The sequence below is a fragment of the Odocoileus virginianus genome, chromosome X (assembly GCF_023699985.2).
Source record: "Odocoileus virginianus isolate 20LAN1187 ecotype Illinois chromosome X, Ovbor_1.2, whole genome shotgun sequence".
In the NCBI taxonomy this organism is placed as follows: domain Eukaryota; kingdom Metazoa; phylum Chordata; class Mammalia; order Artiodactyla; family Cervidae; genus Odocoileus; species Odocoileus virginianus.
In genome coordinates, this window is record NC_069708.1 from 7,940,391 (window position 1) to 7,958,938 (window position 18,548).

An 18,548-nucleotide genomic window follows, 5' to 3' on the forward strand; every position below is an offset into this window, starting at 1 on the left:
GTTCATGGGGTCGCAGAGAGTTGGACATGACTGAGCCACTGAACAACAACCAATGAATCAACTGAAATCTGGATCTTTTCACAATCACTGCTCTAATAATCACCTGCTGAACAAATTATTCACTTTCTACTGCAATCACAATATTCCAAACAAGTCTGTGGGCTTCCCAGGTGGCACTAGTGATAAAGAATCTGCCTGCCAATGCAGGGGACTTAAGAGATGCTAGTTGGATCCCTGGGTCAGGAAGATCCCCCAGAGGAGGCATGGCAACCCTCTCCAGTATCCTTACCTGGAGAATCCCATGGACAGAAGAGCGTGGTGGGCTACAGTCCATAGTGTCGCAAAGAGTCAGAACAACTGAAGTAACTCGGCACATACACACAACCAAGTCTGTGGTAAGTATAAATTCTATATTACTGAAATATTTATTAGGATATAAGGGAAGTGTTTGTGGAGGGGGTTGCTGCACTTTCCTTCTTTTCCACTTTTTCTAACATTAGCCCTTCTGGTTCATCAAACCTATCTTTAAGAATTCCTGCTAAATAATTGTTCAAAACATTTTTATTTTTCACGCTCCATTGGCATTTAGCATATGTTCTCAAGATTCTCAAGGTCAGGGAGCAATTCCTGTATCTCATGGAATGAAGCACATATTAAACTTAAATAAATATGTCCATTATTCATGCTGTTGGTGGTATTGATAAAGACAACACTATGAAAACAAAAGGACCATTTACAAAGAGCTTTTCTTCTTTTCTTTTCGGGACTTGAAAAGCAAAGTGATACAGATTTTGTCTTCCAGAACAAAAGAATCCCTTTCCTGTATATAAAAGTAAATAAGGTCAAGTTTCTGATCTGGAGCTGAAAGAGCTAACTCAGGTCAACCTTTATTTCCCGTCCCAATCTCTGCATCTTAACAGGGAGTAGTAGGGACTAACAACAGAGTTTGAAATTATGGCCATGGGGAGCACTTTTTGCTGGCTGTCCTAAGCTTTTTATTTTTCTGTTATCTCCATAGGAAGCAAAAGTGATTCTTTGTAATTTTTGGTAAGAGTACTTCCTACTACACCTCCCCAGATGAGCACTGCCTGCAGGTTTCCTTTGTCTACTGTGCCACAGATTTAGTCCAAGGTGATGCCTGTATGGCTACAACTTCCCTTACCTACCTACTTCTGCTCTGACCCTTCTTCCATCTTTCAAATGAATGCGAATCACATTACTTAATTTCTTTAACCGAAACTCTTTTAGACATTTAAACACTTTTGAAATATAACCTGAACTTTTTACAGTAGCCTCTAGCGGGGTAGCCTGCACGACCTCCATCCTGATTTTATCCTAATCTTTCCATGATTTGCTGATTTCCTCCCTCCAGACCTCATTTCTGTCTTGGACTTGTCAAACACATCTCTACTTTGGGACATTTGTGTGTATTTCCATTTTTCCTAATATCCTTCCTATAACTCATTATACAGCTGGTTCCTGCACATCCTTGAAGTTTGACTCAAACGTCATCACCCCAGAATAATATTTTCTAAGTGATTATAATCTATGATAATATAATTTAGATATTCATTTGTTCACTATCTTTATTCCTATAAGCTCCATGAAGACATAAATCACCCTCCTAATTTTCTCCACTAAATACCTAGTATCCATTATTTTCATGGCACACACCAAGTGTTCAAAACCATGTATTGAATCAGTGTCCATGGGATTTTCCAGGCAAGAATACTGGAATAGGTTTCTATTTCCTACTCCAGGGGATTTTCCCAACCTAGGGATCAAACCAACATCTCCTGTGTCTCCTGCATTGCAGTTTGATTCTTAAGCACCACACCATCCAGGAAACTCCAAAGTTTCAATTGTGCAAGAGTTAATTCTAGAAATCTGCTCTACAACACTGACTTACATTTGACACTTTATTTACCCTTAAAAGTTTGTTAGGAGGGTAAATCTCATGTTACGAGTTCTGTCACTTTTTTTTTTTAAGAAGAAAAGAAAAATATTGTGTCAGCAATCTAGGGTTAAAGAACAAAAGAACACACTTTTAAAGTTTTAGAAAATAAGAAAACACTTGTTTTGTTATAATTAATGCTGCCACTTCCCCAATGGCTGGTAAAAACCACCAAACAACAACAACAAAATAATAATTTCCTTGACATGATTTCAACCTCACAACTGAAAGGAGTTCCAAGCATATTTCAAACTGTGTTTCCATATTTACATTTAAAAAGAACATTTAATTTCTTCTTTGTTATGATAATGGATTACCCTAACAAAGTTTTTGCTATTTTCCATACTCATCTAGGGTAGAAAATGATCTTTCTGGTTTGCAGTTTCTAGAAAAGGCTTTAGCAGTTGCTTTGGGAGGCAATGCTACCATTTCAATCTTCTAGCCTTAGGCAACCATTCATTTATTTCTGTCTCTTTAGATCTGCATAGTGTGGACATTTCCAATAAACGTAATCATAATATATGGTCTTTGGTGAGAGGCTTCTTTCACTTAGCATAATGTTTTTAAGGTTCATCTATGCTGCAGCATGTATCAGTACTTCATTATTTTTCATTACTGAGTATTATTTCATTGTATGGATATACTCAATTTATTTATTCATCAGTTGATGGCATATGGGTTGCTGCCATTTTGAGGCTATCATGAATTACACTGCTATTAATAGAGCATTAATATATTCTTCAGTTCTTAAACCATTTCATATATACATCCTTTCCATTATTCGAGCTCTAATGGGTCACTTGTGACATGGGAATAATAAGCATATTTTCAAAGGATTGCCTCTTAGGACTAAGAAAGATGATTTATAAGCTTATTGTTTGTAGACTAAAAATTGCAATCATTACAGAACACATTTAACTTTTAGTATTATTTCTCATATCATTTTTGCCAGGTACCAACCACCAATTCCTTACACCAATTTTCACCATTCAAAGTACACTTAAAAAGTCAAGTTTTTGTTTAACTCCAAGAATGCTAGTGAAGAAGAGGAAAGAGGGGATGAAAGTCAAGATGGATTTCCAGGTCTTTGTGGTAGCTCTTATTTTCTAAATACTTAATATGTTCAAAGCACCATGTAGTGATACAAGTAATGAGATTTACTCCCTGGTGTCAGTTTAGGGAAAACATACATATAGCAAATTCCTTAAAAATAATTATTAGTTAGCAAACTTAACTGCAATATGACTTGACATGGTGAATTTTTTACTTACCATTTTTATATGTGTACATAATACATATATATATTACATAAAATATGTATATAAATTATATAATCTATGTATAATACATATTATATAATATATGCAACTATAAATTGCATACACAATTTATAATATTTAATACATATACTACATACAAATTATGTGTAAATATAAACTTCATATAATTAATATATATAATCCATATTTAATTAATGATTATTAAGGAATGAAAACAAGTTTCATTGAGTGCAGCACTTCCACAGCATCATCTTTCAGGATTTGAAATAACTCAACTGGAATTCCATCACCTCCACTAGCTTTGTTCACAGTGATGCTTTCTAAGGCTCACCTGACTTCACATTCCAGGATGTCTGGCTCTAGATGAGTGATCACACCATCATGATTATCTGGGTTGTAAAGATCTTTTTTGTACACTTCTTCTGTGTATTCTTGCCACCTCTTCTTAATATCTTCTGCTTCTGTTAGGTCCATACCATTTCTGTCCTTTATCGAACCCATCTTTGCATGAAATGTTCCCTTGGTATCTCTAATTTTCTTGAAGAGATCTCTAGTCTTTCCCATTCTGTTGTTTTCCCCTATTTCTTTGCACTGCTCACTGAGGAAGGCTTTCTTATCTCTCCTGGCTCTTCTCTGGAACTCTGTATTCAAATGAGAATCTTTCCTTTTCTCCTTTGCTTTTCACTTCTCTTCGTTTCACAGCTATTTGTAAGGTCTCCTCAGACAGCCATTTTGCTTTTTTGCATTTCTTTTCCTTGGGGATGGTCTTGATCCCTGTCTCCTGTACAATGTCACAAACCTCTGTCCATAGTTCATCAGACACTCTGTCTATCAGATCTAGTCCATTAAATCTATTTCTCACTTCCACTGTATAATCATAAGGGATTTGATTTAGGTCATACCTGAATGGTCGAGTAGTTTTCTCTACTTTCTTCAAGTTAAGTCTGAATTTGGCAATAAGGAGTTCATGATCTGAGCCACAGTCAGCTCCTGTCTTATTTTGCTGACTGTATAGAGCTGCTCCACCCTTGGCTGCAAAGAATAAAATCAATATGATTTCGGTGTTGACCATCTGGTGATGTCCATGTGTAGAGTCTTCTCTTGTGTTGTTGGAAGAGGGTATTGGCTATGACCAGGGCATTCTCTTGGCAAAACTCTACTAGCCTTTGCCCTGCTTTATTCTGTACTCCAAGGCCAAATTTGCCTGTTACTCCAGGTGTTTCTTGACTCCCTACTTTTGCATTCCAGTCCCCTATAATGAAAAAGACATCTTTTTTGGGTGTTAGTTCTAAAAGGTCTTGTAGGTCTTCATAGAACCATTCAACTTCAGCTTCTTCAGTGTTACTGGTTGGGGCATAGGCTTGGATTACCATGATATTGAATGGTTTGCCTTGGAAACAAAGAGCATTCTGTCGTTTTTGAGATTTCATCCAAGTACTGCATTTTGGACTCTTTTGTTGACTATGATGGCTACTCCATTTCTTCTAAGGGATTCCTGCCCACAGTAGTAGATATAATGGTCATCTGAGTTAAATTCACCCATTCCAGTCCATTTTAGTTCGCTGATACCTAGAATGTCGATGCTCACTCTCGCCATCTCCTGTTTGACCACTTCTAATTTGCCTTGATTCGTGGACCTAACATTCCAGGTTCCTATGTAATATTGCTCTTTACAGCATCGGACCTTGCTTCTATCACCAGCCACATCCACAACTGGGTATTGTTTTTGCTTTGACTCCATCCCTTCATTCTTTCTGGAGTTATGTCTCCACTGATCTCCAGGAGCATATTGGGCACCTACTGTCCTGGGGAGTTCCTCTTTCAGTATCTTATCATTTTGCCTTTTAGTACTGTTCAGCAAATTTGGAAAAATCAGCAGTGGCCACAGGACTGGGAAAGGTCAGTTTTCATTCCAATCTCAAAGAATGCTCAAACTACCACACAATTGCACTCATCTCACATGCTAGTAAAGTAATATTCAAAATTCTCCAAGTCAGGCTTCAGCAATATGTGAACCGAGAACTTCCACATGTTCAAACTGGATTTAGAAAAGGCAGAGGAACCAGACATCAAATTGCCAACATCTGCTGGATCATCAAAAAAGTGAGAGAGTTCCATAAAAACATCTATTTCTGCTTTATTGACTACACAAAAGCCTTTCACTGTGTGGGTCACAATAAACTGTGGAAAATTCTGAAAGAAATAGAAATACCAGACCACCTGACCTGCCTGTTGAGAAACCTGTATGCAGGTCAGGAAGCAACAGTTAGAACTGGACATGGAACAACGGACTGGTTCCAAATAGGAAAAGGAGTACGTCAAGGCTGTATATTGTCACCCTGCTTATTTAACTTATATGCAGAGTACATCATGAGAAACGCTGGGCTGGAAGAAGCGCAAGCTGGAATCAAGATTGCTGGGAGAAAAATCAATAATCTCAGATATGCAGATGACACCACCCTTATGGCAGAAAGTGAAGAAGAACTAAAGAGTCTCTTGATGAAAGTGAAAGAGGAGAGTGAAAAAGTTGGCTTAAAATTCAACATTCAGAAAGCTAAGATTAAGGCATCCAGTCCCATCACTTCATGGGAAATAGATGGAGAAACAGTGGAAACAGTGTCAGACTTTGTTTTTGGGGGTCCAAAATCACTGCAGATGGTGACTACAGCCATGAAATTAAAAGACGCTTACTCCTTAGAATGAAAGTTATGACCAACCTAGATAGCATATTAAAAAGCAGAGACATTACTTTGCCAACAAAGGTCCATCTAGTCAAGGTTATAGTTTTTCCAATGATCATGTATGGATGTGAGAGTTGGACTGTGAAGAAAGCTGAGCACCAAAGAATTGATGCTTTTGAACTGTGGTGTTGGAGAAGACTCTTGAGAGTCCCTTGGACTGCAGGGAGATCCAACCAGTCCATCCTAAAGGAGATCAGACTGGGTGTTTGTTGGGATGACTGAAGCTGAAGCTGAAACTGCAATACTTTGGCCACCTCATGCAAAGAGTTGACTCATTGGAAAAGACCCTGATGCTGGGAGGGATTGGGGGCAGGAGGAGAAGGGGATGACAATGGATGAGATGGCTGGATGGCATCACTGACTCAATGGACATGAGTTTGAGTAAGCTCCGGGAGTTGGTGATGGACAGGGAGGCCTGGCGTGCTAGATTCATGGGGTCACAGAGTCAGACACGACTGAGCGAGTGAACTGATCTGAATTGAAAACAAGTTTTCCAATGATTGTATCACAGTGCTAGAGATATTTTGCTTACTAAAGTGGAAAGGGGAATATTTTATTTAGACAAAAATGGAGTGAAAATATTTGGCAGTTTTTTATAAACTATCATCATATATATGAAAGAAAAAGAGAAGATATGATAATATAGACGAATATATTGATAGCTGTATAGATAGAGTGTATATATTATTATATATTTATATTATAGTATCATAATTCAATATGTCATCACACAGCAACATTTTGAATACCTTTAAAAGAACCAGAAAAATATGTTAAATCTTAATAACTTTATATATATTAAAATAAATTTCAGTGAATATGCTCCTTTGCTGAGTTACAGTATAACCATCAATGTGTACTTGATTTTAAGGGAGGTTTATGGATTTTATGATAATGGAAATGCATTATTCTTAATTAGGTCAATGTTTGAAAATTTAGGACAGTCTTTTCCCCAACTGATTTTAGAGAAGCCCAGCAACAAGTACACTGAAATCCACTAGAGGGAGCTGACATGATTGTAAAGTTGTATTCCTTCATTCCCTATCAGTAAAATAAACTCCTCAGCAAAAAATGACTTTGAAGTAAAGGGGGGGAAAAAAAAGAAAGCATTCATTTTTCAATACATGACCTCACCAGGAAGTAAAAGAAAAAAACATTAGAAAGTGAGGAAAGCCCATATATTACACTATACTGATTCTAGAAATGTTATTGTGTGGTAAATTTGTTGCATATTTACAAAGGAAAGCAATTAAAAATGCGAGTGTTCCAACAAATTTAAAGTCTCGGTAGAAAACAAATATATGTTCCTGTGCTTCTCATAAAAACTCTATAACTTTTAAAAAATATTTTTATCTTAATGCTTTGGAATCTAGTTTTACTCTATACTCCTCTGTGTGTACATATATATACATATGCATATGTGTATATGGTGACTCAAAAACCCTTTCACTGATACTTAAACATGCTAAAAAACCAGCTTGTCAAAGGAAATTTTATCTTCAAAAGTAGGCTGATGAGTAGGGGTATTTGGACTGTGTATGAATATCCTAAGAGCAAATTGGTGAAAGACAAAAGAGACATCCTGAAAAATTTGCTAGTCATATGGTAGGTATCTGCATAATTGCTCCACGGTTGTGGAGCAATATTGTATTTTACCAGTAAACAAGAAAAAAGAAGATATGGTATAGTTAGAGTGATCCAATAGTAAAATGCAGCCCAAAGAATAATCTGTCCTTGGCTGAGTTTCAGTTGCCACATGTATGCTACAGCTATAATAATCTTCATATAAATTGATAGAAGTATTAGCAAGACACCTAGCTAGATATTCTTGTACATGAAGCAAAATGGATTTGATGAAAACCTGCTAACAGGGCTTCAACTGCTCTTTTATTTCCTTCCATGTTCCAAACATCAGATTGTAAAATTTGCAACTTGCCAAGGAGAAGTTATGTCTATATACAACATACGCTTTATTTCTCATAGTCATGAAATTATAATGGAGGGAGAGAAATGGAAATCTAACATATCTGTTTTCCTACAATAGCATTTCATTACTTGTTACTACAGGTTGTAGGGAGCATGGTTTCTTTGATGGAAATCATTCTTTCAAGTTAGTACTTACTCTTTTCATGACAAGTAACTAATTACGAAAATTCCAAGTCAGTCATTGTAAGTATTTTTACTTACTTGTCTGTAGCTCTTTCTCTCTGGCCTGCATATCAGCAAAGACTTGGTTAAAATGATTTGTAAAGGCCACAAAGTCTGCATCCAGGAACATTGGCCCTTGTCCTTTCTCTTTCAGGGCTATGCTTTGAATTTTTAATCTCTCGATTTGAGGCTGAAGAGTTGACAGCCGGTTGACTTCATCCTGTACCATAATTTAGAGTATTAAATAACACTGTTACTTTGCATACATTACAGTTTTGCAAAGGAAAATATTGAAAGGCAGTGATGCAAGCTTAGCTAAAGGCCTTTATCAAAAAATTGATAACAAACATCCAAGATGATTCAAGCGAGCCTCCAGCATACGTCATCAATTTGAGAATACCTTGGCTCTTCACTCAACAGATACCATCATAAACAACAATTTTTAAATTTCAAAATGACATCATTTAGAACATCACCAGGTATGGATTGATACAGTTGAAAAGTACTATCAATGACCTTACATCTTTTTCATAAATCAAACACAGATGTTCCTTTACAATTCTCATCTCAAAATTGTGCACCTTTGCTTCAAATTCTAAGCTTATCCAATGAACAATTTTCTTCTCTAAATTCATTTGTGTAGAATATAAATTATATATATACATACATATCTACATATGTCTACATATATATTAAATTAAGCCAAATATATGCATGCAAGTTAATGTTATATAGATTACATGTATGCATGTAGAATATATATTATAATCATATATGTATACATATATTTGTACTTTACATACTAATAGTATATACACTCACACACTTGTGTCTATAATTATCTAAGTTTTGTATGATCTTACTTCTTCCGACTGAATAGGCAATTGCTATCATTTTAATTAGAGGGACTCTTTGCTCTGTTTGACTCTTGTTTTCTCGGCATAATTGTTAATAACACTCCTTTTCACTCTCAAGACTATTCTGATTTGTTTGATCAAGTCACATGGACATTCTGCCAGGCTATCCAGTGTAGTAGTCTCTAGTCAACTGTGACTACTGAGCATCTGAAAAGTAGTTAGTCCAAATTGAGATGTGTTGTCATCGTAAAACATACACTAGATTTCAGAGCTGGTATGAAAATACAAACTCACATAAATTTAAATAATTATTAAATCCTAAAATGATATTTTTGATATATCAGGGTAAATATAACATGTTATCAAAATTCACTGACTTATTTTTTTCCTATTTCAATGTCATTTTTAGAGCATTTAAAATTACACATGTAGTTCACATTTGTAGCCTGCATTCGATTTCTTCAGAATGGTGCTGTTCTTAACATAAATGTCTTCAAACTCTTTTGTCTCCAATAAATTGCAGTTCATAAGTATCTGAAACATATGTAATTTGAACTCAAAGAAATTAAAAATGTTTTTTAAAGTATTATTACTATGATTGTTCACTTAGAAATCATAACTATGCTACCTCTAGAAAAAGTACTTCAGGATTCTTTACCATTCAAAATATAAAAACAGGATAATTAAATTAAAAAATTGGATCACAAGCCAACTGAAACTGAAAGTCATTCAGTTGTGTGTGACTCTTTGCGACCCCATGGACTATACAGTCCATGGAATTCTCCAGGCCAGAATACTCGATTGGATAGACTTTCCCTTCTCCAGCAGATTTTCCTGACCCAGGGATCGAACCCAGGTGTCTTGCATTGCAGGCAGATTCTTTACCAACTGAGCTATCAGGAAACACAAGCCAATTAGAAGGGAAAATTTATAGAATTATAGTAATTATGAACAAAATATAAATCTCACCTTCACAGAAATTATAGTAAAGGTAAATATATATATATATATATTTGGATGCATGCATACTCTTTTAGAGAAAGTAACATTTGTCTTAGGAATGAATAAGTTTATCACATAGATCATTTTATCTATTTTTAGAAGATATAAAGATAACTTTCAGGGAAATTTTGGTATGTGATTATATCAGTATGAGTTGATTCATCTGGTAGGTGAAAATGAAAGACATTTAAATAAATGAGGAGATGACCCCCATCTCTCCCATTCAAATATAAAGTCTTTTGATCAAGTGCGAGAAGGTAGCTGTATATTCATAGACGAAGAATAAGAAAGAGGCAAAAGGTAATACTCTGTGATTTGGATCATAGAATTACAGACATTCACTTTGTACACTAGACTTGCAAATGGTACCGTTGACATCTGCTGTGAAACATTTAATAACCCGATTTACATTTGGCCAGATGGAAAGCCGTCATTCTCCCTGTTTAGGGGGCTATATAAGGAGTCTACAGTATAGCAAAGTATATTCTGCGAAACAAAGGGAACTTTGAAACTAATAAAACATTTGGGCAAACGTTCAGCTGGGATCTTAAAGTTCTGATAGTAAATTATAGGAAATATCATTCTGACCTCAAATATTTAACATTTAAAAGATGTTAACAATGATAACAGTTACTCATTATTTCCATAAAAAAGCCTTAGTGTGGTTGGTCCTCCACAGTAAGCCATGTTCTCTGAGTTTGTTTATCCTTTAAAATTGTATGTTAACCCTGGAAAAATGTTTATTTTTCTCAGGAAAATGTCCATGGTTTTCTTCCAATTCCTAAAGTGCTCCCTAACCCTCAACATGTCAAGAACAGTTCTGGTAAATATTAGAGTCTGAGTTAAATCTGCACCCTACTCCTAAAAAACATCTCCAAATAACAGACTACATTGACAAATAGGAAGAGGTAATCGATTTCCCTATCACTGATCACAACGAAGTAGTACAATTTCACTGTTGTGTGAATGATCTTGAGCTATCCTGCTAAACATTGTACCTAAGGTGATACATCAAATTAACAGAAACCAATGGGGAAGAGAGAAAGAATAAGGGTGATAAAAAGGGATGGAATCATATAATCAGAATTTGGAACTTTGTGGCTGAATGCAGGAAAAAAAGAATTAATTTCACTTAGGATGACTTCTCTAACCCTGAAGGAATATTTAAGATATATAACTCCCAGTGATCTCCATTCTCTTCTCAGAAAAAGACCAAGGACCTAGTGTGCCCTAAGAGTCACTGCTTTGTCTCCTATGTGAAAATTGAAAGTGTTGGCTGTTCAGCCAGGCTCTTCTGTCCATGGGATTCTCCAAGCAAGAATGCTGGAGTGGGTTGCCATTTCCTTCTCCAGGTGATCTTCCTGACCCAGGGATCGAACCCCAGCCTCGTGCATTGCACGAAGATTCTTTACCATCTGAGCCACCATATGCTTGCATTTTTGCCTTTTTATGCTCAGTATTCACCTCGGCCTTATTTCAGTTCTTTGGTCATTATTGCTCCCTCCCACCATGTTTATTCTGCCTGAAGCCTCCTTCCCTGCTGTTCTCCTAATTTCAACTCAAATGTACCTGCCTCAAGGAAGCTGCCCTTAGTGGTTCTGTCTAGGTCAGGATTTCCCTGTTAGATATTCTCCCAGAACTCTGTTTAAAACATTTGCCCCAGTGGTAATTTTATAGCTGTTTATTTAATCATTTACTTAATGTCTTTTCATCTACTCTACAATAATGTTATAAGGGTAGGATCAATGAACGCTCATTCTGACCTTCGCAAAACTTAAGTGCCTGCCACCCCAGTAGGTCCTAACGGTAGAACTATCACCCCAGCAGGATTGGAAGGAAGGGCATCAAGCCAGAGATTATTCTCAAATCTTAAATTTTGGACTTGATTAGGATCTATCATCCTTTCTTTCTTCCCTACTTTTATTCCTTTAGGAATGGGCATGCCTTTCCCTATGCCTGTCCCACTATCATATTTTGAAAACACATATGTCGTCCTGGTTTTAATGGTCCACAGTCAGAGGGGCAATTTATCTCAGGATGAATTGTATGTTGAGTCTCAGCCATATCTGATTTAAATGATGATGAGATTTTGGACTTTAGAGTTGATGGTGGAATGAGTTATGACTTCTGGACTTTGGGGGCTCATGGTATGTGACAAGGACATAAATAGGGGGCAGGGGGAGAATCAGTGGACTGGATGATGCCCCCCCCAAATTTACGTGCAGAAACTCTAACCTCGCAAGGTGGCTATAATTGGCTATGAGGTTTTTAAGTAAGTAATTAAGGTTAAATCAGGTCTTAAACACAGGAGTTTTTATTTGATAGGATCAGTGGCCTTACAAGGAGAGAGAGATCTTTCTCCTTCCATGCACATGTGCCAAGGGAAGACCAGGTGAGAACATGGGGAGAAGGCAGCTGTCTGCAAGCCAGAAAGCGAGTTTTCACCAGAAGCTGAACCTTGCCAGACATTCATCTAGGACTTTCAGCCTCTAGAACTCCGAGAAAATAAACTTCTTTGTTTAAGCCACCCAGTTGACGGTATTTGTTATGGCAGCCCGAACCAGTTAATACACTTAATATCACTCTTGGCCACATTAGAGACACTGAATATGTATTTTATAGATGAATGCATTTTGAAGATGTAATTAATGTCTATATTTGAATTTCAAGAAACAGGTTAAAGAACTATCATCAGATTTTTTTATTGCAAGAAATGATATAGGTGAAATATTCCACTAATTCACAGAACAAAGTCATGGATTCTATTCTTTAATAGCAAAATGCAAATGTATCTAGAATTATAGGGAGAAGAGATTCCCTATACTTGTATATTTCGCTAATAAAATAAATGCCTCACTATATGGTATCTTTATCCAAAAATGTATTTGCTAAATGTATTTACTTCCTAGTAAAGCTGTAGTTTCATTATGCGAAGAAGAAGCATCAAATCCTTCATTTGACTTCCCCTTCAAAATAACTTTGAATTTCCCATCACTTTCTGGGTTTAATAGCCTCCAAACCAACCCTGTCATCTCTCCATCTTCAGTTTCCCATTATTTAAACCATTATTTCCAAAGTATGCAGATTAACCCTCATTTACTACTTTTAAAATTAAACCCAGTCACCTCAGTCTACCCTTAACGTTCATCCTGGAAACCTTTTCATCTATCCTGTAAGCAACTTCCTACTTCCCATGAAAAGTGTTTTAACTATGCAAACTAACATTTTGTAGTAACTACTTATGCAAAAAGTTCAAGTTGTTTCTATTGATATATCCCTTGTTTTCTTACACATGCAGAGTACTCTTTTAGTCTCTTCTGCCGCCCTTTTGTGTGTGTTGTATCTTGATTACCCTACTAGATACACAGCCCAACCTTCTCCTGTAGCCTAGGAGAATGACAGTTATAGACTACTGCTTTTTGTCCTCTGACTTCTGATTAATTTTAGTTGATGGGGAGTCCTGTTCAGAATCTGGAGTCAAGAAAGAGAGTAAAACAGAGTCTCTATTTTTCTGGCTCCATTCCTGTGTTAGCACTTGGACTGGCTCTGAAAGCTGTCTTTACAATGGACATCTAATTCATCTTCAGGGTTTCTGTAACTTCTCTCTCCCTGATCCCTTCTATTTTAAGAATAATAACAGCTCTGATGCTGGGTTACTGTACTATCCCTTGAGATTCCTCTATATTCCAAGCACATATAAAAAGTATTTTTGTAAATGACCTTCTTCTTAATTATCCAAATTTAATAACTGCCATTTTAAAAGATTTTCCTCATGTATCCAATTATATAGGATATCAGCTGCTTGTGTTTGTGTGGATTCCACATTTTGAACAGATGACTGAGTTTTCCTCTTAACGTTATAAGAAAGAGCTCCAAATTATTTTCCACTTTCCATAGGATACATGTGGTTCCCACATCCCAATACTGCCTCGTCATTTTGCAATCTGAGAAAATCAATTAACTATGTGTAACTAAGCTTTTCTGGACTCGGGTATCCATATTTTACCTATTTTAAATGAGTTTTGTCATTTTTATTTTAATCTTTACTTTGTTTCACTAAACCCTTAAGAGGAAAATTTTATCATTAAGTACTCTGCTCTTCTTCTGGAAAGTTCTAAGAAATTCCTACTTATGATGCTCCAAATAGGAGCAAAGATTCTTACCTTACAATTTTTTAACTGGCTTTTAACTGCTGTTGACTCTGATGGGGTAGTGGGTTGGGTTTTCAACCAGTTTTCTGCAGTAGTTGTCATCTGCTCCAATTGCTGTAGCTCATTATAGAAAGCGATGATGCTGTTCTGATACTCCAGCCAGTTAAGTCTCTCACTTAGCAATTGGCAGAACTCGATCCACCGGCTGTTCAGTTGTTCTGAGGCTTGTTTGATACTGTCAGCATTAACACCCTCTAGAAACACAGATTTAAAAATATATATATATCCACTGAAGCCACAAACTGAAAGACATTATCTGAAAACCAATGTTGTCTCGTTTAAAACTATTCATCACCTGAATGATTTCAAATAAATAATTTATTTATTGAAGAAGCTGAAGTATCAATACAATTTCTCATTATTGACTACAAATTGCTGGAGCTGCATTTTATCAAAGAATGTGAATACAACAAAGTACTAGATAAGGATACATAAGATATAGTAGAGTAGAATACATTTAAATAAAAACAAAAAATGCACAAAGTTATGGGGGATGGAAGATTAGAGACAAATACCTTTTTGGATATTTCCAAATAAATGTTAAATATCATGTATATTATTAAACTATACGGTCTAAAAAGTAACTTTATTTTTCTTTTTAAAAAGATTTACAATTAGTTAAATTGTTATTATTTGGATTTTTTGTTTAAAATCCTTTTATTGATCACTGTGTCATACATGTCTTTAATTAAAATATGTACATAAAATTTTAGATTTCCAATTTCTTTTTAAAGGCTTTTATTGGCCATCTAGTTGATTTATAGTGATATGTTAGTTTCAGGTATACAGCAAAGTGAATCAGTTATACATATACATGTATCCACTCTTTTAGATTCTTTTCCCACGCAGGCCATTACAAAGTATTAAGTAGAGTTCTCTGTGCTATATAGCAGGTTCTTATTAGTTATCTATTTTATATACAGTAGCGTGTATACGTCAATTCCAATCTCCCAGTTTATCCCTCTCCTCTCCTTATTCTCTGGTAACCAGAAGTTCGCTTTCTACATCCATGACTCTACTTCTATTTTGTAAAAAGTGAACATGTATTTTTAAAAAATCAATTTAATTATCTGTTTATGCTATACAAAGCCAGAAATAAGCAGACTACACATGAGTCCAAAGAAAGAAAACAAGCATTAGGAAAAATAATCTTTTTAATTATAAAGAAGATTTTTAAATTATTTACACATCATTTACAAATGTGGAGGTTGATCTGAATATTTGAAAACCAGCTATAGAAATACTTAAGCAGAAAAAAATCTATCAAGGGCAAAATGGAAACATAACCAAATCATTATCAACTTTAGCCTTCTAGAAAACCTACTATGTCTTATGGAATATGCTGTCTTTTAACATATGTCATCTCATTTAATTTTTTTTTTCAAAGTGTGATATGTAACTAATGCTGTACTAATGAGAGTACACCAATATCACATTATTAATTCTGTATTAATTCTGTAGTGTTCACAACATGTAAATGTTCTTATACACACAATTTGTTTACATAGCAACTTCCTTAATAAATTACACTTAAGAAAAATATTAAATATAATATGGACATTAAAACATAGCTATGTAAAAGTAATTAGCCTCCAACTAATAAAAATAAATGGAAAAAAAAAGTGGGAAAAAAAAACATAGCTATGATAGCACTGATAACTTCCTAATATTTCTGAAATACGGAATACTCAAATGTTTCCTATTCCTACATATATTCACAGATCTCAAAAGAGATCATAAGCTCAGTGTAAAAGTCTTCCTCTAGATTAAAGTATCTAAGGGGCTAATGTGATTTATTGAAGACCAACTTGTCCAGAAGAATCTACTTCTATGACTGTCTATTTTATACAACTTTCTGATAATATGATTTAGTTAAAGGACCAGTAAGTTATTAAGAAGTCTGAAGACCATCTCTAGCAAATATGAGGCCTGAAGTTCTGCTACCTTGTACATGCCTCCCCTTTCCTCCTTCTAGAGAATAAAAAACATGGATTTGAAGTCAACAATTATATTATTTTATTCTCTTTTACTTAACTCTGCTCAGATACTCTGATTTTTATTTTGTCAAAATTATGCTATGCTTCCAAACCACATCTCTCAATTCATTTGAAGCACAGCTCCAGTTTCGCTAATTTCAGAGTTTGACACTATTCAAGATGATACTGCAGAAAACAAACCACAAATATCATTTCTACATATACAGCTATAAAAGGCAGCCTGTGGTTTGTAGGAGTAAACTATTCCTCTAATACCCTTGTAGTAGTTAAGGAAGCAACTGGTTTTATTGAGACATTGAGACATCTGGATGTTTCGTGGGATATTCTGCTTGGGATAATTTGGTTTTGAGCAGTGACCAAGAATTATACCAAAATATGTTCCGAGGGATGCCACTAAGAAACTATAGTTATAAAATGATCATATTCGTTGCCAAATATAAGAGAAGAATCCAAACGTCTGGTCATATAGGCACTCATTTTGAGAAAAAATACTATGATAAAATGCTGATATTATTGCTGGAAAATGAAGTAATTTAAAAATACACAGGGTAGAAACTGTAAATTATGTTAGAAAATGACTCAAAAATGTGCCATGGATCTAAAAGACCAGATGTTTAGGAGAAATATTTTCAGCATATATTAAATGTGAATAAGCACTTAGAAGAAGGGAGTCCTTGGTAGTCCAAGTCCGTGATAGACAAATAAGAAATGCTAAAGTAAATTAAAAGTACTGATAGAATGATGCTGGATTGAATTTATTTAGCATTAGTCTAAATGATAAGGGAATACAGAAAATATTATCTCACTGTTCCTGAGGTCAACCATATGAAAACCCCTAAGCAATTGGAAAAAATAATAAATTAATTTTTATATGAATAATGCATGTTAATTTAATCAGCAAAATACAAATCAAATTATACTGAAGTATCAGTAAGTTCTATAGCACCTAATAAAATCCAGAGATAGAATTTAATGAGTCCTTGATTATTACCCAAAACTATCAGTTCAATGTCATGCCTAAAATATGTCCAAATGCTAAACATTGCTACAAAAGAAATTAATATAAATGGGAAAAGTGAATTGAGTACCATTCCACTCTGAAATCTACAGTACTCTCCACTTATAAGCATATTGACTTTTATAACTGAATAAAGGGAATGAAAGTATAACAGGTACAAGAAGGATCTCTTACTAGGATAAATGGCAAAGGCAGGCAAAAGGGTATAAAATTTCACAGCAAGAGCTCTGGTAAGTTCAAATCTGACCCCTCCCTTTACTAAATGAGTGAACTGGGTTCTGCTAAGTACTCTTATTGGACTTTACTTTTTTCATCCATGGAATGAGGACTGACATGTACACACTGCTATATATAAAATAGTTAACCGACAAGGACCTACTGTAAAGCACAGGGAACTCTGCTCAATACTCTGCAGTACTCTAAATGGAAAAAGAATCTGAAAAAAAAATAGACACGTGTATATATAACTGAATCACTCTGCTGTACCCCTGAAAGTAACACAACACTGTCAATCAACTATACTCCAATATAAACTAAAATTTTTTAAAAAATACAATTGACTTCATAGAACACCTATCAGGGTTCTGAGTTAACATGTGTGAATTGTTACACCAAACGTGACATATACTAGGCAACCAATAAATATTAGTCAATGCTAATATAAAGAAATGCAAAAAGAACCTATAGGAAACAAGGAAAAGAGATCAGATCTTTCAAATGGTGAAATTAGGGACCGGAGAAGAGTTTTTAATGATTGAGAAAGATCATTTGTGAAAAATAATAAATAATTTTTAATGATAGTAGTAATTTTATATAATATGACACTAATAAGGGATAAAGTATATTTATACATTTTATAAGAAATCATATCAATCAGCAATGAATGTATAAGAGATTATTAGGGAATCTTGGAATAATCGGTCATAAATTTATAATCATTTGAAATTCAAGTTACAAAGGACAGCCATGTCAAAAGTTAAAAACAGAAATTTCTACATGTCACTAAATAATATATGATTTTGACTGCAGAAAATCAGACATTTTATTATTAAGGCTTTATATGGAAATACTGTATTAATTCATATATGAATATGCTTCCTGCTCAACAAGAGTATATCCTGTCTTTCTAAAGTATAAAATCCCCTAAGAAAAATGTTTTCACTGGTAGTAGCTGATAGAATTCTCAGCTTAGAGTAGGTACAAAATAAACACACTTTACCTGTGAACTTGCCCAACACCAAATCAATAGCTTATTTCATACAAATACAAACACTAGGGGAGCAATAGTCACAGATGCGAAAAGCCAAATACAGAGACCCAGGCATTCTCTTTTCTTTCGA

General features: G+C 35.0%; 1 protein-coding gene across 7 annotated transcripts in view; it reads right to left on the reverse strand.

Annotated features, from left to right (window-relative positions):
• Nucleotides 1-18,548, reverse strand: part of DMD (dystrophin) — a 2,261,655-nt gene that overhangs the window by 1,392,087 nt on the left and 851,020 nt on the right. For all 7 annotated transcript variants that reach the window (XM_070462101.1, XM_070462106.1, XM_070462102.1 and 4 more), the window contains 2 exons: nt 14,146-14,387; nt 8,163-8,343 (listed from right to left, as the gene is read on the reverse strand). In XM_070462101.1, the coding sequence (XP_070318202.1) occupies nt 8,163-8,343; nt 14,146-14,387 (423 nt within the window). The remainder of the gene's footprint in view (nt 1-8,162; nt 8,344-14,145; nt 14,388-18,548) is intronic.